This window comes from Brienomyrus brachyistius, chromosome 24 (assembly GCF_023856365.1).
Source record: "Brienomyrus brachyistius isolate T26 chromosome 24, BBRACH_0.4, whole genome shotgun sequence".
NCBI classification, from domain to species: domain Eukaryota; kingdom Metazoa; phylum Chordata; class Actinopteri; order Osteoglossiformes; family Mormyridae; genus Brienomyrus; species Brienomyrus brachyistius.
The window spans coordinates 884,630-908,668 of NC_064556.1; the positions used below are offsets into that span (position 1 = coordinate 884,630).

The window sequence follows — 24,039 nt, forward strand, 5'->3', positions numbered from 1 at the left end:
AAAATTCAAAAGAGTCGACGAGGATGGGATTCGAACCCACGCGTGCAGAGCACAATGGATTAGCAGTCCATCGCCTTAACCACTCGGCCACCTCGTCAGAACATACGGAAGTGTGATTATTAACTAACACTTAAAGCTTATCCATAGAATCTAAAATAATTATGAGCGAATACATTTCAAAATGTACATCTTTTCACTATTTTAAAAAATTGCACATGGAAACATGTACTAAAAACTATTCTTATCCTTTCAGCCGTAAAACAGCTATTTGACATCCGAAGTATTATTTGTCGTTACGTCTCACTCCATCCATTTTCACTCGTGTTTTTTCTTTGTGAATTTGTTTAAGTTTTGAATGGAAACTTTGGCAAATGTTTCCGTCCTCTCAAAGCGCCCTGAATCCAAGTCATTCATACGCCCTCTTTGTGCTCAAGTGGCAGCAGGCATGTGGAGTGTGTGTGTGTGGATAAGTCTGCGTTAAGCAGGTTTGCGGAGGTAAAGTGGGCTATCTTAATAGCTTTGTGAAGGACTTCTGATTAGGTTCAGGGTGCTTTATGACACAAGCAATTACAGCTGGGTTTTCTTCTCACTGAAAAAGGAGGTGCTATTCAGAAAGATTAGCACCCGGTAAAGAGGAGAAAGAGGACGCGTTTACCAGCTGGACCTAAATTAAGCGGTGTCTAGTATATTTGCGTTTGGTTTCATTTTGGACACCCATTTTAATACTGTTTTATAGTTGCAGTAGACAAGCAGAAAGCAGATCTTGGCACTAAGGTGGAAGACGTAGTGTTCAAAGGTATATTAAATATATTTTCTTGAACAGGAAAATGTGACAGACGACAGACTAAATTTCAACAGACCCTATAGTCTGAGTAGATTACTTCCTCACTGTATATAAATTCTTATATCATTTCTAAATTATTTTAAATTAAAATTTTAACTAATTCACTCATTTAAACGGTGGAAAAATATTGTTGTGATTCGAAATAATAAATATATATGAACGCTTATGTCATAAAGGATGAGAGAGAAATTGGATTTAAAATTCTTTAAATTACATGTTTGCATGTTTTTTTAATTTGTGCCTATTTCTATGTACCGTCAAAATCACTATGACAGATACAAGTAACATCTCATAGCTGATTCTCCAAGATATGATTTATTTAAAGCAAATAAGCACATCGCTTGTATTTTTAGTCGTTGCCACACGGTGGCAGTATTAAGAGATTGGCCTAGTCTGTGTATAATCATTTATTGTTAATAACAATAATAATAATAATGATTCTCCAGGTTCATGAGCCGGTTGAGGGACTCGAGCACAGGGCAGAGCCGGGAGAGGGATTCGAGCACAGAGCTGTGTGATTGAAACAGTCGCTGTTTGCGGAGTGATATGACATTACAGAGATTGACACTGACCAAAGGATGGTCAGGCCTCTCACTGAAGCCTCTGCTCAGAACTACTGCCCCGCTGTCATTCCCTGTACTGCGCCTCCATTGCTACAGTGTCTGAGGGCTTTTTTACCTGGAAATATGAACAGCAGAAACCACCTGATTATCATCCCATTGTAATGCTGTGTCACAGACATAAGCGTTCTTACGGAGCAGGGCTAATCCATACGTATATCTTACATTTGATGGGCTGAATCCTGATCCATGGATGGATGGATGGATGAATAATGGATGGATGACGGATGGATGGATGGATCTGTCATATGAAGCTGATAACAGGGGAGTCCGCACACCTGAATACACGCTGCATGCCATTGTTCAGTCGCCTCTCCATTTGGGTTCGATGTTCCACAGTCAGGAAGTGACGTTCTGTTTTCTTTAGGTACAAAATCCCACCCACTGAGAGCCCTGCCCCCCCCAAAAACGTAGTTCCACTTCACAGTCAGTATTTGTTTTCCAGTGAGCGGGTGTCTTTGCCGCAGCTGGTTCATGCAGCCACATTGTTTCACAGAAAGAGAGGCTGGCGTTTCCGTCTTTTTCGGGACAAACCAGCGGGAAATGGAACCATAAGGAGCTTTAGAAAAATGAGACAATCAGCAGCATCCTGCCGATCGAAGGGGGGCCTGAGTGCCGGCGACCTTTGCGCTGCTAATGAGCCTGAAATTAGCCCCGTCGTTAGCGTGGGGATTAGCGTCTGCCTGACCTGAAGCATGCTGGGAGTTTTGGGGCTTTCTCTCCAGCACTGGCTGAAGGATTCTTGTCAGATAAGACTAACTGGTTCCCCTCCCCCTTGCTTGTTAATTTTATTGCATAGACCTATATACAAATAACACCCCCCCAGCAGGGGGTCTGTATTTACAGGAAACTCATTATGCAAAAGTCCCCCACAAATTCGCAAAGTTTCACCTGCAGGCTCACTGAGGGAGGCTCCATTCGCACTAATGCGGTAAAAACTCATGAAATGATATTTAAAATATTTTCACAGCCTTATTAGGCTCTGCCTATTCACATTGCGTTTATTTAACAGAGCGTTTTATCCAAAGGGAGCAAACCCAGGGCCCAAACCCAGGGACCGAACCCAGGGACCGAACCCAGGGCAAGACCCAGGGCCCAAACCCAGGGACCGAACCCAGGGCCCAGGACCGAACCCAGGGACCGAACCCAGGGACCGAACCCAGGGACCGAACCCAGGGCCCAGGACCAAACCCAGGGACCAAACCCAGGGCCCGAACCCAGGGCCCGAACCCAGGGCAAGACCCAGGGCCCGAACCCAGGGACCGAACCCAAGGACCGAACCCAGGGCCCAGGACCGAACCCAGGGACCGAACCCAGGGACCGAACCCAGGGACTGAACCCAGGGCCCGAACCCAGGGACCGAACCCAGGGCAAGACCCAGGGCCCGAACCCAGGGACCGAACCCAGGGCCCAGGACCGAACCCAGGGACCGAACCCAGGGACCGAACCCAGGGCCCAGGACCAAACCCAGGGACCAAACCCAGGGACCGAACCCAGGGACCGAACCCAGGGCCCAGGACCGAACCCAGGGACCGAACCCAGGGACCGAACCCAGGGCCCGAACCCAGGGACCGAACCCAGGACCAAACCCAGGGACCGAACCCAGGGACCGAACCCAGGGACCGAACCCAGGGCCCGAACCCAGGGCCCGAACTCAGGGCCCGAACCCAGGGACCGAACCTAGGGACCGAACCCAAGGCAAGATCCAGGGACCGAACCCAGGGACCAAACCCAGGGACCGAACCCAGGGCCCGAACCCAGGGACTGAACCTAGGGACCGAACCCAAGGCAAGATCCAGGGACCAAACCCAGGGCCCGAACCCAGGGCCCGAACTCAGGGACCAAACCCAGGGACCGAACCCAGGGCCCGAACCCAGGGACCGAACCCAGGGCCCAGGACCAAACCCAGGGACCAAACCCAGGGACCAAACCCAGGGAGCAAACCCAGGGCCCAAACCCAGGGACCAAACCCAGGGACTGAACCCAGGGCCCGAACCCAGGGACCGAACCCAGGGCCCGAACCCAGGGACCGAACCCAGGGCCCAGGACCGAACCCAGGGACCGAACCCAGGGACCGAACCCAGGGACCGAACCCAGGGCCCAGGACCAAACCCAGGGACCAAACCCAGGGACCAAACCCAGGGACCGAACCCAGGGCCCAGGACCGAACCCAGGGACCGAACCCAGGGACCGAACCCAGGGCCCGAACCCAGGGACCGAACCCAGGGCCCAGGACCAAACCCAGGGACCAAACCCAGGGACCGAACCCAGGGACCGAACCCAGGGACCGAACCCAGGGTCCGAACCCAGGGCCCGAACTCAGGGCCCGAACCCAGGGACCGAACCTAGGGACCGAACCCAAGGCAAGATCCAGGGCCCGAACCCAGGGACCGAACCCAGGGCCCGAACCCAGGGCCCGAAGTTAGGGACCGAACCTAGGGACCGAACCCAAGGCAAGATCCAGGGCCCAAACCCAGGGACCAAACCCAAGGACCAAACTCAGGGACCAAACCCAGGGACCAAACCCAGGGCCCAAACCCAGGGACCAAACTCAGGGACCGAACCCAGGGACCAAACTCAGGGACCGAACCCAGGGACCAAACTCAGGGACCAAACCCAGGGCCCGAACCTAGGGACCGAACCCAGGGCCCAAACCTAGGGACCAAACCCAGGGACCAAACTCAGGGCCCAAACCCAGGGCCCTCCTGCCGTGAGGCAGCAGCGCAAACCATTACACCACTGTGCTGCTCATGATTGGGACCATTTCTGCTTAATTATGACCAGAAAAAAAAGCATTTTTGAGTGAGCTGAGAGCGTAAAGCTGTCATTCAGGGAATGAAAACCTTTAAGAGCATGAATGTAATTCAAACGCTGGCCAGTGCAAACCCACACTTTAGTGAAGAACGCATACTGACATCAACTGCTTTACATAGATTTTAGCAATTTCCGCTACGCTAATGGTTCCCTTTTTTAATGGCCGTCTTCAGGCCGTGGTTTTCAGCATTTATGTCTTTAAACGCAGATGGAGATGTAGGTGACTGTTTCCTTCCAGAACATTCCTTCAGCCATACACCTCTGGGCCTTGCTTGTGATGCGTCTCCAGCATGTGTGATCGGATGTGATCTGTCACCAGAGCGTAATCTGTTCTTTCCCTCATTTTTTCGTGAGCTCCAAAGCCAAGCCTGCCCCCCTGCCTGGCCTCCCCCCTAATCTCCTTATCACGGGGTGTTGGGTCCGCTAAGTCTAACCAGGATGTCCAGGTCAGACAGTCTGTGACTAAGATCATTAAGATCACTAATTATTTCAAGATAACCCAGGTAAACACAATCAGAACTGGATATGTTGTTTCTCAAGCTGGATAATGAATGACTGAACATATATATATGAAAAAGCAGCTGAAATTTGAGGAGCATATACATGTTTGACTTTCAGGATCCCTGCAGAACGATCCAAATGAAATTATACAAATTCACCCCCGATATACGCTAATTAAACTGCAGCTACAGGTTGCCTGATCTCACCGTGCCGGTAAGCACGCCGGTGTGCGGGTGTTAGCCGACTCAAACGCTAATCTGTCCCACATGACGAAACCTCATCTGTTCCGTGATACCGGGGTTTATTTCTGCCTAAGCACATACAAAACAGAACAGCGAATAAGCTCGATAGCGTCCCAGCCCATGTCACATAAGCGTAACTTTACTGACATGTTAGGCACTGGGACAGAAGGACAGTCAGACTCAGCATATCTTTCCGAGAAACTCGCTTTTTTTTCTTAGATAAGCTGTTAGTGTCCACCTCTCCGGCCACTGACCCCCACTCCAACGCGATGGTGACTTAATCCCCCCACCCCCCCAAAAGCACTTCATCAGATTCTGATGGCACCTTGCTATAAATACGGATTCCCTCGTGCTGCTTCCTCTTTACCTTCCGCAGCTTAACTCGCTTTTCCACCACTCAATCTTTCTCGGTCTATTAAAAAAATAGAAGTATTTCGTATTGACTTTAACTTTTATTTCACATTTTAGTTTGTTTTTTCTCGACTAAAACTACTATTTCCATCATTTTTTTTACGTAAGTCTAATCAGATAGAGTAACATTGTTACATATAATTAAGCACAGGAACCGGAATCAATTGAAAATAACGATTATGCTTTGATAATTAATGTCAGCAACCAGCAGGGCAGCATTTAAATCGGTCATGTTCCCGTTACCGATCTTCACACCGGCGCAAGTGGCCCGCGTGTGCGAGACCCTGGAGGAGAGCGGAGAGATCGAGCGCCTGGGCCGCTTCCTGTGGTCCCTGCCGGCCGCGCTCCCGGGCGCGCCCGGGAACGCGCTCAGCTGCCACGAATCGGTGATGCGCGCTCGCGCACTCGTCGCCTTCCACGGCGGCGACTTCGAGGCACTTTACCGCATCCTGCAGAGCCACCGCTTCACCCGCGAGTCCCACGCCAGGCTGCAGGCGCTGTGGCTGGGCGCGCACTACCGGGAGGCGGAGCGCCTGAGGGGCCGGCCTCTCGGAGCCGTGGAGAAGTACCGCATACGGAAGAAGTTCCCGCTCCCTCGCACCATTTGGGACGGCGAGCAGAAGGCGCACTGCTTTAAGGTAAATTCATTAGATTTTAATTATGTCAAAATGCAAACGCACATTCTAAAAATATTTAGACTGGAATATTGATACTGACAAACTATAAAATAGGCCAGCACAATTTTATTATTAGTGTCAATAAAATAAAACACATCATTGCATTTAGATATTTAAAGTGCAGTTAATAATCTCCTGCAAAAGGTACTTAAATTGGTTTGTACATTTCACAGTTTAATATTAATAAATTAGTACTAGTAACCATATCACCTTAAATTGCAAATTAAGCCAAATTGTTGAGTTTTAGTCGATTCCTCTTTTAATGTAGGCCTATAATTTGCGGGAATGATCTTCCGCTTGTTAATCTCACTTTTACTGGAAACGTGTTAGAAATAATATATGTTTTTACAGATCTCTTGAATTCTCTTGCCTGTGAATGCAAGGAGTAACTGATGCAAAACATTAAAACATTTAAAATCAGTCACTGAAATATATAAAAGTCATGACAAGCAGATTTTGTACTGCTTTTGCAAATAAAACTTGCTTTCACAGCTGTGATAGGTTGCGTTGTGTTGTGACCTGCAGCTGTAGCCCATAATACAGGAAACCCCCTTTTTAAGCACTCAGCTCTGTTACGAAATGTGACTGGTGATTGGGCAGCCCGTTACCATGGCTGCAGTGATGCGGACCAAGGTGTGTAAACTGTCTGCAAGCGACATCAGAGATAAACAGCAGTTAGTGTGAGAAAACCTGCATCTTTGTGCTGTTACAGTCGAGTTAAGCCTCTTTTGTCGTGGGCCATCTGTGGAGCTTCTAACCCGGCCTCCGGCACGGGGACCCTGTCCCATCTCCCTCACCCCCCAGGTTTCTCCGTGGAAGCCAGTTGAGATATTCCTTCTGTACTTTCTAGGATATCCGCTATCCCATAGAAGAATTGAACTGAAGGCACTGAATTTGTTGATAAGCACAGAACAAGGCCAGCTAATCTCTGAATCGCGTCAGAAGATAATTACAGCTTAATGTGAAGGCAGCTCACGTCTCGTGTAATTTAAAACAACACCGCCTTCTGACCTGAGATCAGACCTTAAGACAGCAAGGACGGCTGTGTGCTGTTTCTCTGGAAGAACATATTACATCAGAAGTGGAACAAGGAAAAATCAGCGTGTTGACGGTGCCTGTGCCTGGTGTCCCTGAGAGGACATCCGACCTTTGACCCTACCAGCACTCTGCGAGCCCCACTCTTCATCCCCTTCAGTCCCTCTTTTTCCTCTCTTCTGCTTTTTAAAATCCCGTCTCCACTACTGTTCCCAAATGCTGCTCCCCCCCCCCCCCCCCCCTACGCTCCCATCCCTGTGTCCTACAGTCATTTTATCCTGCCCAGTAACTGACGCCGTTTAGGTGCCACAGGTTTGGAGCATGAAACTGATGAGCAGAATGAGTTTTATGTAATAACGCCACATTATGTAATAACGCCACATTATGTAATAACTCCACATTATGTAATAACTCCACATTATGTAATAACGCCACATTATGTAATAACTCCACATTATGTAATAACGCCACATTATGTAATAACGCCACATTATGTAATAACTCCACATTATGTAATAACTCCACATTATGTAATAACGCCACATTATGTAATAACGCCACATTATGTAATAACTCCACAACATGCAGCTACTTTTCATCAGAAAAATTTAGGCGAGTTTAACTTTTCCCCGAAAGCTCCGTGGTGATAGGTAGTTGTACCTTGTACTTAAGATAATTTGTTAATGAGTGTTTCTCAAAACCCTTTATAACAAAGGTACTTTGCAAACTCATTCATATACTACTGAGTGATCAGACCCATTCATGATTTTCCATGTCATTCTTCATTTGAACATTTGCCTGCTGTTCTGCCACAGAGACACAGAAGTGACCAGAAATGGATCAAAAAACATGCTGATGCACTTTTTCGGACAATGTGATAATGATGATGATGATGGTTATATAATAGGTTAATGTGGCAATATTACATGATAGTCTAGGCTATACATCGGTTACATTTTTTTGAGTTATAACATAATGCTTTGCTACAGGGCAGTTTGAAAGCTGAAGCCATGGATGAAACAGAGTTAAAGATCTGCCCACTTAGACGTGTAGCAGGAATAACATAAACCTAGATAATCACAGGATGGACGCTAAGAGAAGAACTGTGCTCACAAAGAGCTGTTGTGATGCATTGTGGTGTCCCTGTTGTTTGCTCAGCACACTGATGGTGAGCGTGTGTGTGTGTGTGTGTGTGTGTGTGTGTGAGGTAGGAGAGGACTCGCAGCCTGCTCCGTGAGTGGTACCTGCAGGACCCGTACCCCAACCCCTCTCGTAAGCGGCACCTGGCCCAGGCAACCGGCCTCACGCCAACCCAGGTGGGCAACTGGTTCAAGAACCGGCGTCAGCGGGATCGTGCAGCTTCTGCCAAGAACAGGTGCGTGAGGGTACACTGGGGGTACAAGACCGTGCGGGAGGGTACACTGGGGGTACACGACCGTGCGGGAGGGTACACTGGGGGTACAAGATCGTGCGGGAGGGTACACTGGGGGTACAAGATCATGCGGGAGGGTACACTGGGGGTACACGACCGTGTGGGAGGGTACACTGGGGGTACAAGATCGTGCGGGAGGGTACTCTGGGGATACACGACCCTGCGGGAGGGTACTCTGGGGGTACACGACCGTGCGGGAGGGTACTCTGGGGATACACGACCCTGCGGGAGGGTACTCTGGGGGTACAAGACCGTGCGGGAGGGTACTCTGGGGGTACAAGATCGTGCGGGAGGGTACACTGGGGGTACAAGACCGTGCGGGAGGGTACTCTGGGGGTACAAGATCGTGCGGGAGGGTACACTGGGGGTACAAGACCATGAGGGAGGGTACACTGGGGGTACAAGACCATGAGGGAGGGTACACTGGGGGTACACGACCCTGCGGGAGGGTACTCTGGGGGTACAAGACCGTGCGGGAGGGTACTCTGGGGGTACAAGATCGTGCGGGAGGGTACACTGGGGGTACAAGATCGTGCGGGAGGGTACTCTGGGGGTACAAGACCATGCAGGAGGGTACTCTGGGGGTACAAGACCATGCAGGAGGGTACTCTGGGGGTACAAGACCATGCAGGAGGGTACTCTGGGGGTACAAGACCGTGCGGGAGGGTACTCTGGGGGTACAAGACCATGCAGGAGGGTACTCTGGGGGTACAAGACCATGCAGGAGGGTACTCTGGGGGTACAAGACCATGCGGGAGGGTACTCTGGGGGTACAAGACCGTGCGGGAGGGTACTCTGGGGGTACAAGACCATGCAGGAGGGTACTCTGGGGGTACAAGACCGTGCGGGAGGGTACTCTGGGGGTACAAGACCATGCAGGAGGGTACTCTGGGGGTACAAGACCGTGCGGGAGGGTACTCTGGGGGTACAAGACCATGCAGGAGGGTACTCTGGGGGTACAAGACCATGCAGGAGGGTACTCTGGGGGTACAAGACCATGCAGGAGGGTACACTGGGGGTACAAGACCGTGCGGGAGGGTACTCTGGGGGTACAAGACCGTGCAGGAGGGTACACTGGGGGTACAAGATCGTGCGGGAGGGTACTCTGGGGGTACAAGACCATGCAGGAGGGTACACTGGGGGTACAAGACCGTGCGGGAGGGTACTCTGGGGGTACAAGACCATGCAGGAGGGTACTCTGGGGGTACAAGACCGTGCGGGAGGGTACACTGGGGGTACACGACCGTGCGGGAGGGTACACTGGGGGTACAAGACCGTGCGGGAGAGTACACTGGGGGTACAAGACCATGAGGGAGGGTACACTGGGGGTACAAGACCGTGTGGGAGGGTACTCTGGGGGTACAAGACCATGAGGGAGGGTACACTGGGGGTACAAGACTGTGAGGGAGGGTACACTGGGGGTACAAGACCATGAGGGAGGGTACACTGGGGGTACAAGACCGTGTGGGAGGGTACACTGGGGGTACAAGACCATGAGGGAGGGTACACTGGGGGTACAAGACCATGAGGGAGGGTACACTGGGGGTACAAGACTGTGAGGGAGGGTACACTGGGGGTACAAGATCATGCGAGAAGGTACTCTGGGGGTACATGACCATGTGGAGGGTGTACAGTCCATGTTTTTGCTCTTTTGCGAGTTGGGAGGGAGCAAAAATGTCATCCGTCTGGGGGTCCTCGAGGATCAGGCTGGGAAACACTGCCCTGTACTAGAGAGAATTATCGGCCACCTTTGGTTTAGTTGCAGGGAGGGACTTTCCTGTCCAGTTAAGTCCTCAAAGAGGCATTTAAACCACTGACAGAATCACATTTTCTCTGCTGTTCAGGCTGCAACAGGACGCAGACCTCATCTCCAGGGGGAATTCCCTAGGCGGCTCGGCCCCGGAATACCATCCCAGCCTGCAGCCATCTTTGCCTCGATACCCAGGTAGCCCCAAGGGCAGTGACTGCAACGCGGGCACAGAGGCCTGCAGGGTTGGCGCTGCCACCCCTGATATCTCCATCAGCAGCGACAGCGAGTTTGAGGCCTGAGAGGCGACAGAATTACGGAATGACGTCGCGGGTCGTCTGACAGCCTGCCTGCACTGACTAGGGTGATGTCCTAACCCTGGGGGGTCGGAGGGGGTCAGGCAAACCCTGACTCCTCCCACCTTGCATATTTCTCTAAAGTGCCCGTATCTCCAGTTACTAATCCTGCTGCTTCTGCAGTGAGCGAAGGCGTCATGCCAAGCACAAGCTACGTCGTTCTCATGGACAATACGGTGGAAGCAGCCCGGCCGCATCTCCGAGGAGAGCGTGTTCATGTATGCATACACACAGACTCATGTTTCTGTGATGGAGCACATACATCTCCGGCCAGCGAGGGCTGCCATGTCTCCTGTATGGCTACTTCATTGCCCACATCATGAGCATGTGAACCTCTGGCCACAGTTATTTTACCCAAAACCAGGAGAGGTCAGTGTTGTCCTTCTGATAAAGCCAGACTATCCAACTATCCATCCAAAGCAGAATTAGCATTTTTAAACATGTGAGAGATTATATCACAGAGAACTCAAGTTGTCGGTTAAAACAAAATCTTGGTCTGAATTTTAATTTCGGTACCTGATATTTTAACCTCTGACTATGTCCATGACGCAGGGTGTATCACATTAGCACTGTGGTCACATGACCTCATGATGCCATTCAGTGTTTGACTCTGTGTCTCCTAGTGGGGGCCAGTGCAGCAGCAGTCTCTCTGCTTGATCATGCACATCAGGAATGACCTCAGGTGACACTGCCCTCTGAAGTGGTGATTTTGTCGTCCAAACGTGACTCATTCTCTGCTCTGCCATGCAACATCATTCAGATACACTCCTGGGGGGTGTACTAAGGAAAAAGACCAAAGAAATAATTACATAACATCTTCCATGAAGTTTTTTTGTTAGTTAAAATAAAAATAAAATATATTTACTGCTTTAAGATGTTCTGTTGCTAATAAAATATATTTTGAAATATCCATCATCTGTCTTCTAAACACGTATCCTGGGTCACTGGACCCTAAAGCCCCTTCATAGGATTCAAACCCGCAGCCCTGGAGTGTGAATCCCGCTTTGGAAGCGGTCTGTGACAGGTCGGCATGTCAGGAATACGGGCTGCATTTCATATTAACAAAGCGGCCAAAATTAAAGTTGTGTGTTATAGACCAATGAAGCATTAAGATAACATGCACCGAAAACATTTAATAATAAAAAACTAGCTATAGCTCGTGACACATAGTGAATAGATGGAAACTGGCAGGAGATCTGACATAATTAAAATAGTCCAAATGCTATTAATGGCAACAGATACGCGTTAATAACCTACGTGATGCCTCAGAATTACTAACGGAATTACTGTGGATAAAGCGTTCACAGCTGTTCAGTTTACAAACTACTTCAGACGACATATATAATCCGATTGTGTGTTTAGGGCGATCGCATGTCCCTGATGGCCGGGTTAGAGCTGAGAGGAGCAGCAGTCATGCGCTGAGGGTGAATGAGTGAGGTTCAGTAATTACATAAGGCAATGGCTCCACCGAATGTCCCGGGAGGGCATAGACATCGGCATGTACCGGCATGTATTCGGTCAGGTGCATAGGGATGGATGGATGAACAGACTAACACACACGCATTTGATTACAGCCAGAGATTTTTAAAAAATAAAATTTAGTTTTCCCTTGTGGAGACCGAAAAAATGGTCTCTACAGTGTTAAAATGACAGGTTTTTTTGTCACATTATGGGGACCAAACGTATCCACAATGTAATATGTACATTTATTTGAGCTCAGTATCATTAATATACAAATTTAAGCCATTGTGTAATGTATGTGGCGATTCTCAGTGTTTAAGGAACAAAACTAAAAGTAAGAATATTTGCTGGGTGTTTTTCATGATTTCCCATTTTCTGTGAAAACACCTTCTGTTCCATACAGAATTGTGCTGGTCTGCTCCAAAAATCGTCTGCAGTCTCTGGCCTCGTATTGCATGAAATCTTCATTTATTTTTAGTGCTGTCTCTCTACCATTTCTTTGCCGCCTGTTGCATTTTTTTAAATATATGAGCATATTTAAATCAAAGCAGGATTTTAAATGCAGAAGTTAGGGATGGTAGGAGCCCAAACCCACCGCGTACACACACATCAACGGGGTATCATGTGTTCACACCCCGGACCCAACACCTCCCCGGTTGGGGGGGTTGGATCACACTCCCGGCTCTGTGTGTGTGGAGTTTGCAGCTTCTCTCCAAGCCTGAGATTCTTCTTAAAGTCAAAGACACACAGCTAATAAACGTGGTGACTGTAATGTACCTGTGATGTGACATTGTGCCCAACGGTGGACTATAGTATCTCAGCTGTATCGTATGGTGGCTGCAATCAGCTCTGGGCTCTTCATTCTGACCTGGATATTACTGATGGATGGATGGATGGATGGATGGATGGATGGATGATGGATGGATGGATGGATGCTTTCAGGGCTATAGGTGAAATTGACTGGAACCCAAAACCTAAAATGAGAATAATAAGCAGGTGACCGTTAGCAAATAGAGAGGAGAAAGTGTGCGCTTGTGTTTACCGTCCCTGCGTGTCCCTAGACATCCTGCAGGGGGAGCCCTCCATCCATACAGGTCTCATAGGACAAAAATGGGGAAATCACGATAAAAGGTGTTTATATAAGTTTAATAAAGAATTTTCTCATACAATGGAAAAGAGAAAATAAAACATTTGTAAAATATATATTAAGATACAGTTTATTTACAAATATTCAGACAAGAAATATCACATTTACTTTCATTTAATTTGAACATTTATCTTATATTATAAGATCTCTAAATTACATTCAAACTTGCATCAGTAATTCCATATACTGAATTGTCAAATTTTATAACCTGGGCAGCTTGCTGCAGTTGAAGAATATACTTTCTGTGTTGCTAATACAGAGCGCCTGTAATAGTATCTAATGATATCTAATGATATCTAACACAAAATGAATAATTAGGCTGTGTATGGTAGTAAAACTCATGTGTAGATGGACCTTCAGGAAGGATCTTATGGCTGTATGAAAACGAAGCATGCAGGAACTAAGCTAACATTATCTACATGTACGTGACGACGTTCCAGCCTTATCAGACGCAATGTCAGAAATATATCTAGATATGTTTAATAGCTGTTTGATGTTTAAATGTATGTGTTTGATAAGTGACATCACAGGTTTAAGAAAAACCTCCATGGAATTAGTGATGAGAGGGGCCACTATCCATAGGGGAGATGATACTGAGCTGGGAAACGCCTGTCGCTTTTACTGGTTTGTCTCCGCGCCTGCTTTTGGGATCTTTGCCAGTTTGTTACAGAGCATTAGCCAGTACAAGATCTGAATGAAGTTCAGGCTCTTGGTAAAGCAGAAGTTCTATTCTGCATGTGAGACTAAAATCTCAAGGCTGAATGGCATGTGTTTGCAAGCTCTCGGACTGTGTTTGCACAGGCTCTCGGAGTGTGTTTGCGGCTTTCTGGCTGTGTTTACACTGGCTTTCGGACTGTGTTTGCGGCCTTTGGACTATATTTACACAGGCTTAAGGGCTGTTTTGAAGCTCTCGGGCTGTGTTTGCAGCTTTCTGGCTGTTTTTACAAAGGCTCTCGGGCTGTGTTTACGGCCTTTGGGCTATGTTTACACAGGCTTTCGGGCTGTGTTTGCGGCCTTTGGGCTGTGCTTACACAGGCTTTCAGACCATGTTTGAGGCCTTCGGGCTATGTTTACACAGGCTTTCGGGCTGTGTTTGCGGCCTTTGGGCTGTGCTTACACAGGCTTTCGGACCATGTTTGAGGCCTTCGGGCTATGTTTACACAGGCTTTTGGGCTATTTTGAAGCTCTCGGGCTGTGTTTGCGGCCTTCGAGCTGTATTTACACAGGCTTTCGGGCTGTGTTTACACAGGCTTTCGGGCTGTGCTTACCGGCTTTTGGTCTAAGTTTACAGACTATTAGGCCATGTTTACCCAGGATTTTGGGCTGTAGGCCTTCGGGCCTTTTGGGATGGCTAGCAGTTGTGATGTTTGTCGGCCGCCCTAGGGGCAGAGTCTGAAGGTGGCCTGATCGAGGACAGAGAGGATTTCGGCACCGTGCAGCAGGCAGGACGTCGGGCCCAGGGGGGCGTTCACTTCACACTCCAGACGGCTCAGCACAGGCAGAACTGCTGCCGCTGGCTCTGCACAGGGACAGAAGAAATCAAGCAGGGATGTAGGAGCCATGGCGACCATATGACAGAGCAAACAAAGGCCAACTAGACTGCTTACCTGCTCGGGGCTGGTCTGCGGCTCGACGTTCATTGCCAGTGCGTGAGACAGCCTGGGCTGGGGGGGTGCTGGGGGCGTTTCTGTATTTGGGGGCCCAGGGCACAAACCCCAACGGAATCTGGTAACACCCGTTGATCATCGTACCTGGGAACGCGGAAGAGGGCAAGACGCATAATGTCAGATTTCTACATGATGCTTTGTATTAGATCTTAGCAGTCAAACGTTCTGCATACGTTTCACACATACATAAATGTAGCCGTACCTGGACTCCACCACAAGGGGTCACACTTCTTGACTGGCATGTAGTTACTGTGATTTGGTCTCACTTTCTTCCACTGAGATGCAGCCGGTTGCCCACCAATGCAAGAGCTACGGCAAGACTATGGACAGTGCAGATGCACAGAGTCTTTTCATAACTTCATATCTCTGTCTAGGTAATTATACTGCGTCTGTATGAATATAGATCGATACAGTGAGCTGTGTCTTTGTGTCAGTGAGTCTCGTAAGGGGGACCCTCCCTTTCCGGAATGCATACCTGTTGATCTCTGCTGGACAGTAAATGTCCCTCGGTCCAATGTCTCTTGCGAGTATAAACCTCCCGTTTCCCAGGGCTGGACGTGGATATGACGTCATTACTGTATGCTGATCTCAGACCATTCCTGAAACACACAGTCTTCACTTAAAGGTAACATCTCACCTGCGTGATTTGTCTGCTATTTTGTATATACTTTGTATGTAAAAGTAGATTATTTTCTGTTAAAAAAATATATATATAAATGAATATTTTGCGGGCGGCATGGTGGTGCAGTGGTTAGCACTGTCGCCTCACACCTCTGGGACCCGGGTTCGAGTCTCCGCCTGGATCACATGTGTGCGGAGTTTGCATGTTCTCCCCGTGTCGTCGTGGGGTTTCCTCCGGGTACTCCGGTTTCCCCCCACAGTCCAAAAACATGCTGAGGCTGATTGGAGTTGCTGAATTGCCCATAGGTGTGCATGTGTGAGTGAATGGTGTGTGAGTGTGCCCTGCGATGGGCTGGCCCCCCATCCTGGGTTGTTCCCTGCCTCGTGCCCATTGATTCCGGGATAGGCTCCGGACCCCCCGCGACCCAATAGGATAAGCGGTTTGGAAAATGGATGGATGGATGGATGAATATTTTGCAACCTGTCTGGGCGGCAAAAAGTGTTTAATTACAAAGTGTGACATTGTATATGTTGTTCAGGCTTCTTACCAATAGGGGAAGCCTTTGAGCATGTGAGTCTGTAGGGGGCTGTAATGGGAAATAACAGCCGGCTGTGTCTGAGGAGGCGCATATGATGTCAGGGGCCTGTGGAGGGGGGGGGCAGGGCGTGGGGAGGGGCAGCCAGGCCGGCCCCAACTCTCTGCCTCCTGGTACGGGAGGATGTAAAGGGTCTCCTCGGGCCTGGACTCAGTCAGGTCCTCCACCATGTCTGAGATGGGAGAGAGGGGGAAGTCTTCTCCGTCCATGGGGATGTATGGAGCCAGAGTGTCCAGGTCCTCCTCAGATAGATCCTGCTTAAGGGCGTGAGGTGTCACCACCTTCATTCCAGACCTTTCATAGGCTGAATGCTGAAGGTTTGTCGCTTAGGTTGTGTGTACCTGGGTGGCCTTCTGTGTGGTTTCGGCGGTGTCCCACTCCAACAGCGTTTCCATGAAGGGGTATCCCTGGGGTACCTCCACCCTGTCCCTCACGTCCTAGAAGGGCAGCGGGGAAGACACCGTCAGAATCCTCAGAGACCTTCAACACTGAACGATGAGCAGAAAACCCACAGAATTCCTCACATGGAGGGCAGGGGGTACGGTCTTCTCCACCGTCAACCCAGAACCAGCAGCCAGGTGAACATGGCTTGGGGCAGTGACAGGACCTGTGGAACAGGACGTCCTGAACTCCTTCTGCTTCAGAGATAACACCACATCTGGCTGTTCCACATCGCTGAGGTTAGGAAAGAAACAGGAAGCCGAATTCAGACCACAGCAGAGAAGAAATCTCTTGTATTTAAGAGTTCATTCGTTCATCTTCTATATTGCTCATTGTAAACAGGGTCGGGGGGTCCGGAGCTTATCTCAGAAGCAATGGACACAAGGCAGGGAATGACCTAGAATGGAGCATCAACCCATCACAAGGCACAATCACCATTTACGCGCACAGGCACACTCACCATTTACGCGCACAGGCACACTCACCATTTACGCGTACAGGCACACTCACCATTTACGCGCACAGGCACACTCACCATTTACGCGCACAGGCACAATCACCATTTACGCGTACAGGCACACTCACCATTTACGCGTACAGGCACACTCACCATTTACGCGTACAGGCACACTCACCATTTACGCGCACAGGCACACTCACCATTTACGCGCACAGGCACACTCACCATTTACGCGCACAGGCACACTCACCATTTACGCGCACAGGCACACTCACCATTTACGCGCACAGGCACACTCACCATTTACGCGTACAGGCACACTCACCATTTACGCGCACAGGCACATTCACCATTTACGCGTACAGGCACACTCACCATTTACGCGCACAGGCACACTCACCATTTACGCGTACAGGCACACTCACCATTTACGCGCACATGCACACACACCATTTACGCGCACAGGCACACTCACCATTTACGCGCACAGGCACACTCACCATTTACGCGCACAGGCACACTCACCATTTACGCGCACAGGCACACACACCATTTACGCGCACAGGCACACTCACCATTTACACGCACAGGCACACTCACCAGTCACTCACACATGCACACTTATGGGCAATTTGGTAACTCCAATTAGCCTCAGCATGTTTTTGGACTCTGGGGGAAACCGGAGCACCTGGAGTAAAGCCCAGGACGATGGCATGGGGAGAGCATGCAAACTTCTAAAGCGTCTCCAGAGAGATGAGGTGGACGTGCTAATCACTGTGCCACCAGGCAGCCCTGTAGCATTTAAGTGTGTGTATTAGCTATTTAGGTTTAATAGTCAGTGCTGGTCAAGCTCCGGTTGACTTAGCAGGACATGTACACCCACGGACTCGAGCTAAGACACACTAAAATACACACGACTCTGACCTGAGGATGTAGTTGACGCAGATGATGCCTTGAGGGCGCCCAGTGTGGCTGTTGTACACCACGGTGGCGCTGGTCTCCATCCACACAAAGCCTCCATGCTTCACCAGCAGCCGATACAGTCCAGTGGAGACCCTGCCCTTCGATAACACTGTCCCAGGAAGGAGAGCACATGTCAGGTAACTCTGAGGGGCACCTTTCCTCCACTGGCCCCTCACTGAGCTGTACAGTGACCTCGGTAACAGCACTGCCGTGGCTTCAAGCTGAACTTTACACGTGGGTTACTCAAACGCAAACATCAGTTATGCTACACAGGGCAGGTGTTCCTAAAATATCATTTACATGCTATTTTGACAGGGAGTCTGCATGTAATCGCAGAATTTCCTTCTGAGAACAAATGTTAATAAAAGAAAGAGAAAACGATGATCGGGTGGCTTCCAATCGTTATTGGTACGTGAGGAAGTTCGGAGAGCGCAGAATTACTAATGGCGCAGAATTACTGTTTTACGGCGTTAATAATTTGGGATTTGGTCATTTCAAGGTTATAGTTCCTTAGAAACGCTAAGGGGATGATGACTTACAGCTGAGATGTGTCCTCAGCATGTTCTTGCAGTCCAAAGCATGGTAATACTGGTACACGGACTGTCCGATAAGCTCGCTCTCCGTATAGCCTGTTAACTCCGACACTCTGAAAGACAGCAAGAAGACATTCGCAGGGCACACATGCAGGCAATGCGCTGAAGTGATTAACGAACAATGAAATGCCTTTGCTTTAACCGGGAACATTTTTTCCCCCTATTTTTATTAACCTAAAAATAAAAAAAGAAAAAAAACAAAAGGAATGATTTTTTTGGAAATTAGTTTGCAGGGGATTGCACTTACGTGGACTTTGTAGTAGTACAATTAATACAACTACTCACACTCAGTAACATAAGGAGTTCAGGCTGCGATTCACCATGAAGAACAATTAATATATTTCAACACAACACATCTTTGTGTCCTTTGGCATTCAGAAGAGCCGGTTAACTGGCCTTAGCTACCATACTAAGGTCCTGCCTGTGGAGCAGAACCGCTCCGCTGGACAGGCACTTCTGGCGCGGTCCGGCTCCTCCACACAGACGGCGCCGGTGTTCTGATGAGTTGAGCTAGCTATCGAGACGTACTATCGAGCCTTTTTGCACATGTGCAGTTCCACTGTTTGGGGGTTAGGGTTGGGGTTAGGGTTAAGGCTATCGATTAGCACTAGGCTAGCCTAACTCGACAAAGTAGCTCAGCTCGACAGAACATGGACGGGTTACTGGAGCTGCCCATTAGGAACTAGGATCCATGGAAGGTTGCAGACGTCGTTGAAGACTCAGTAGACGTGGATCCAGTGGATGGAGCCCGAAGTACTGAAGCACACACAGTGCAGATGCATTTAGGCCTATGTTCACTGGATTTAAAATAGCAGCTTTTAAACAATACCAGGCTAAGAGGGACTACAAAGTCAGCGGCAGGTCCATAACAGAGCTTGTATCTCATTATATCCCTGTTTAATTTCCAAAACGCATGTTCAAAGTTTTCTGATGCAGCAAATAAAGACTGAAGTCATGTTACTATTATATATTAATAAAGTCTAAAAAGGATTTTAAATTGATATAAAACTATACGGAAACCATCCCCTGTTATTGCAGTTTTGTTTTTTCGAAGTGTTGCTTTCATCATGAGAAAAGCAGCTGGTTGCAGGGTGCAGGGTTAATGACAGGCTGTGCTCCTGACCTGCAAAAGGCTGGACGTCCGGCCACCCAAGCCGTCTACGTGCAGGTTGTCATTCACAGAGAGCGCCCAGTAATTACTGGAATTACCGGCGATATTCCCGCTTAACACCATTGTCTTTTCATGAAGTATCACTGCATTTCATCTATCTGCGCACACTGGAATATCAGTTATTATTTAGACCTAAACTTATTTAATATATATGAAGGGATTCCAAATTTCCTTTCAGTAAACAAACTGCCATTGTGTGCAGTGCAGTGTTCTTGTCCAAATGACTGCCTGCCCCCCCCCCCCCCCCCCACACACAAAATTATCACCCAAAGATGAGATTACTCTATTAGCCCGTGTCCTCCAGGGATGTAGATATGGTTGCCACCCCGCTCTCCTCCTAGCCGATAACTTTTACCACCCCCCGCCCTCCCCCAGTTGACAACGGTCAGTAACCCCACTGCCCCTGCCCCCCAAGCCTGGCTGACCGCTTTGTGCTGGCACCGACACTGGGAGGGTGACAGTTTTGCAGCTGCCCTGTGCCTAAGTGCTCGGTGGTATCTGTGTCACGCCACACGCACAGACCCCGCATTGGTGCCGCAGGAACCTTCCGGCTCTCCGTACCTGGACTGGCAGTAGGAGAAGCACATGTCTGGCGTATGTTTGCTCAGGAAGGCCGCCCCCCCCTCTGGGCTCACATCCCGCACGTTGAGCGGCGGCTCCGACAGCGACTCACAGAGCAGCACCAGCACCCCCAAGCCTGCCGCGTGTTTCCGGATCCCTGTGCAGTGCAGGACCTGCCTCCGGAACCAGGGGGGTGGCGCAAATTAGGGCTTCGCAAACGCCAGTCTGCGCTCCCTGGCCGGCATTCCAAAATTAACTATTTTCTACAACCCTTCATGTTCACGGGGAGTGAACATGAACGTAAAGGTCAGGGCACTGACCTTCCAGGATGCGGACTTCAGGCTGGCCGGTCGTCCATGGGAACTCAAAGTACATTTTATACGCAGATGAAGGTCACACTGCTTTTGATCCTCTGTGCCTAGAAGATCATTAGAACAGAAATTTATATAATATCTTACATTTTACTGCTGGAAGTTGGCAAATGGAATCAAAACTCTGACACTAAGTGATCTATGACAATAATAATATCATTATTAAAAGCATTTTCAGGGTACTAAGGTTTCCATAGTAACAGAGCATGTTGAGCGCCTCGTCATCCTATTTTACCTGATTTGCTGGACAGGATGTCCCTCACCTCTTTCAGGTCACATGGGTGCATGAAGTGAAACAGGTTCTGGCCAATGAGATCCATCTGTCCAAGGAAGATCGTTGACCAAAATGAGTGACCATAAACCATAAACTCCATGGCTTTGTACTCAATGTAGGCAGATTAAAGTGGCGTTTGGTCTTTTTGAGGGACAAAATGAAATCATCAGCGAAGAAGAAGTGGAATTGTGGAGAGCAGAGTTTGATTGCGATGCAGGCGCACCTGGTTGATGCCAGTGTGCGTGTGGATGCCATCAGTCGTGTAAATGATCTGGCCACTGTGGGACACCAGGAGCAGAAACCCCCCCAGAGCTGATTCCAGGACCTTCTCGACGCAGGATTCCATAGCCGAGTCGTGCCCTGAGGACAGAGATGTGCGGCTGTCCTGTTAACAGCTCCGAAGAAGATCACAGAAGGTTGAGCCTCCTTCATCCTTCCTTGGCTGACGTCTCAGCTGCGATGTGATTGGCTTAAGGCTACCGGCTTACCGCAGGGGTGTGAGTAGATTGGACCATCACTCTCCCGGGGGGGTCCGCACAGTGAGGGGTCAACGCTGCTCAAACAGGTGTCCATGTTCTCCTGAAGTGCCCGCAGATGGAGGTAGGTGAGCGACAGCCTGAGGACGGAAGCCTTGTCCAGGCGGGTGGCCAGACCGGAAGCCAAGGGCAGCTCCAGAGCCAGCTGCCTGAATAGCTGGCCCTCTCGCTCCCTCCGGCTCTGCGCTGCTGCTCGGGACCGCGCCCGCCGCCACTCTGAGCTCGTCCTGCAGCACAGGGACACTGGATGAAGGATTTTGCAGTGGGGGCTCTGATGCAAAGGTACGCCGGATGAAGGGCTCCACGGCGGTGGTTCTGATACAAACGAGGCTCTGATGGACAGGTACGCCAGATCAAGGGCTCAGCGGTGGGGGGTCTGATACAAGCGAGGCACAGATACACAGGTACGCTAGATCAAGAGCTCAGCGCGGGGGCTCTGATACAGGCGAGGCTCTGATGCACAGGTACGCTAGATCAAGGGCTCAGCGCGGGGGCTCTGATACAGGCGAGGCTCTGATGCATAGGTATGCCGGATCAAGGGCTCAGTGCGGGGGCTCTGATACAAGCGAGGCTCGATGCACAGGTACGCCGGATCAATGGCTCAGTGACGGGCGCTCTGATACAAGCGAGGCTCTGATACACAGGTATGCCAGATCAAGGGCTCCGCGACGGGGGCTCTGATACACAGGTACGTCGGATCAATGGCTCAGTGACGGGTGCTCTGATACAAACGAGGCTCTGATACACAGGTACGCCAGATCAAGGGCTCAGCGGCGGGGGCTCTGATACAGGCGAGGCTCTGATGCACAGGTACGCTAGATCAAGAGCTCAGCGCGGGGGCTCTGATACAGGCGAGGCTCTGATGCACAGGTACGCTAGATCAAGGGCTCAGCGCGGGGGCTCTGATACAGGCGAGGCTCTGATGCATAGGTATGCCGGATCAAGGGCTCAACGCGGAGCCTCTGATACAGGCGAGGCTCTGATGCACAGGTACACTAGATCAAGGGCTCAGTGCGGGGGCTCTGATACAGGCGAGGCTCTGATGCACAGGTACGCCGGATCAAGGGCTCAGCGGCGGGGGCTCTGATACAGGCAAGGCTCTGATGCACAGGTACGCCGGATCAAGGGCTCAGCGCGGGGGCTCTGATACAGGCGAGGCTCTGATGCACAGGTACGCCGGATCAAGGGCTCAGCGCGGGGGCTCTGATACAGGCGAGGCTCTGATGCACAGGTACGCCGGATCAAGGGCTCAGCGCAGGGGCTCTGATACAGGCGAGGCTCTGATGCACAGGTACGCCGGATCAAGGGCTCCGCGACGGGGGCTCTGATACAGGCGGAAGGTTGCCTGTTCAAATCTCACAGCAGAGTAATTTCACTGTTGAGCACTTGAGCAAAGCCCTTAACCTCAATTGCTCCTGCAAGTGGCTGTCGCTGCTCTCTATCACTTCCCCAAATGGTGCCTAATAAATTGTAATGTTACATTTCACCAACTTTCAAATTCTTCATGGTTGCCGCTAGATGGTCCCATGAGTGAGAGGGAGCTCACCACTCTGTGGGGCACATTACGTCCCTAGGGACTGAGCGTGTCATAACAGCTGGCTATCAGAGCCCAGCATGGACGGTATCGGTGCTTAGGGGGCCCGAGTGCGTCATCCGGGGGGCAGATAGAGGGCCAAGCTGTTCCACAAGGGAGGTGGACGTCACAGCAACGTCGCACCTCCTTATCAGTGCCTGCCTGCTTCTCCTGCTGGTAGAGATACGGCTGCAGACCAGGCCTACGCTCTCTGTCAGCCCTGCACACAAGAGTGTAGGGGCTGTGGTAACGTTCTCAACCCGGACAGGAACCAATCACACCAGAGCAGAACCAAGCCCATCGATATAAGATTATCAAGAGATTGAAAGAGCCCTGTACTTCATGAATGCAGTACTGATCATTAGGATGGATGTATTAAGACAGGCTTACAAACAGACAGGCCGGGCTGACGGTTTGCATATCTCCACATGGCTTTAACTCTCCTTGGAAGAGTTTTTACAAATTTAAAGCATTTAAATACGTTTCACATACTTACTTCAAACTGGGCTTCAACAGCATATTGCTTTGAATAGTTTTTACATTGTAAAAATAGTTACACCGATTATGAGCATGAAGATACATTTTGTTTGATGTGAGAAGTTGGATTAAAGTTCCTTGTGGAGGGATGCACTATTGTGTGAGTGTGAACACTTGCAGTGCTGGAGCGGCTGACTTGGCACTGAAATCTGTCGCTTACCTTCTGCGGTGGTCTTCACTCATCCTTTCTGGCTGCTGCTTGTTGGGTGAGGATCTTCAGAGGAGGATGAGTGACGGATGAAATGGCGCGGAAAGCCCGGGATCACAGGTGCGTGTCACTCATGGTGCTCACTGTGCCGTCCCCACACAGACTGTTAGACCATTGGAAATGACTGCCCATTAATCAGTGTGTCAGTGTCTCTCGGCGTCCCGCCCACCTCCATACAGG

General features: G+C 49.9%; 2 protein-coding genes, 1 long non-coding RNA gene and 1 other non-coding gene across 8 annotated transcripts; 2 read left to right on the plus strand and 2 right to left on the minus strand.

Annotated features, from left to right (window-relative positions):
- Positions 1 to 15: 15 nt before the first annotated feature.
- On the minus strand, positions 16 to 97 carry trnas-gcu (transfer RNA serine (anticodon GCU)). Its single transcript has one exon. It is a non-coding gene; the product is annotated as a tRNA-Ser (tRNA).
- A 3,725-nt stretch (positions 98 to 3,822) lies between these two features.
- six7 (SIX homeobox 7) lies at positions 3,823 to 11,589 on the plus strand. The gene is made up of 3 exons (XM_048994841.1): positions 3,823 to 6,070; positions 8,356 to 8,519; positions 10,421 to 11,589. Exons 1-3 carry the CDS (start codon positions 5,627 to 5,629, stop codon positions 10,623 to 10,625), a joined length of 813 nt encoding a protein of 270 aa, XP_048850798.1. The 5' UTR covers positions 3,823 to 5,626; the 3' UTR covers positions 10,626 to 11,589.
- On the minus strand, positions 11,329 to 23,989 carry hif1al2 (hypoxia inducible factor 1 subunit alpha, like 2). Of its 5 annotated transcripts, XM_048994835.1 has the most exons (17): positions 23,812 to 23,988; positions 21,494 to 21,768; positions 21,229 to 21,365; positions 20,967 to 21,051; positions 20,681 to 20,778; positions 20,361 to 20,533; positions 18,575 to 18,681; positions 17,997 to 18,144; positions 16,696 to 16,846; positions 16,513 to 16,608; positions 16,124 to 16,428; positions 15,430 to 15,553; positions 15,157 to 15,274; positions 14,895 to 15,038; positions 14,556 to 14,806; positions 13,009 to 13,114; positions 11,329 to 11,459 (listed from the first exon to the last, which is right to left on the minus strand). In XM_048994835.1, exons 1-15 carry the CDS (start codon positions 23,832 to 23,834, stop codon positions 14,667 to 14,669), a joined length of 2,124 nt encoding a protein of 707 aa, XP_048850792.1. In that variant the 5' UTR covers positions 23,835 to 23,988; the 3' UTR covers positions 11,329 to 11,459; positions 13,009 to 13,114; positions 14,556 to 14,666. The 5 variants fall into 5 exon arrangements, with proteins under 5 accessions (XP_048850792.1, XP_048850789.1, XP_048850793.1 ...); XM_048994832.1 differs by lacking the exon at positions 11,329 to 11,459 and having other exon boundaries at positions 11,665 to 13,114; XM_048994836.1 differs by lacking the exon at positions 11,329 to 11,459 and having other exon boundaries at positions 16,124 to 16,425.
- LOC125719934 (uncharacterized) lies at positions 21,943 to 23,004 on the plus strand. The gene is made up of 3 exons (XR_007385249.1): positions 21,943 to 22,005; positions 22,125 to 22,229; positions 22,412 to 23,004. It is a non-coding gene; the product is annotated as an uncharacterized LOC125719934 (long non-coding RNA).
- Positions 23,990 to 24,039: the final 50 nt, after the last annotated feature.

Bases quoted from the DNA above. Each gene is read 5' to 3' on its own strand.
- six7 (XM_048994841.1), top strand. From the start codon at position 5,627: ATGTCAGCAACCAGCAGGGCAGCATTTAAATCGGTCATGTTCCCGTTA. The intron at 6,071-8,355 runs GTAAATTCATTA...TGTGTGAGGTAG, and splicing joins AGAAGGCGCACTGCTTTAAG to GAGAGGACTCGCAGCCTGCT. The intron at 8,520-10,420 runs GTGCGTGAGGGT...TCTGCTGTTCAG, and splicing joins GCAGCTTCTGCCAAGAACAG to GCTGCAACAGGACGCAGACC.
- hif1al2 (XM_048994835.1), bottom strand. From the start codon at position 23,834: ATGAGTGAAGACCACCGCAGAAG. The intron at 16,847-17,996 runs GTCAGAGTCGTG...TCCTAACCTCAG, and splicing joins TGCGTCAACTACATCCTCAG to CGATGTGGAACAGCCAGATG. The intron at 15,554-16,123 runs GTAAGAAGCCTG...TGTGTGTTTCAG, and splicing joins CTCAAAGGCTTCCCCTATTG to GAATGGTCTGAGATCAGCAT.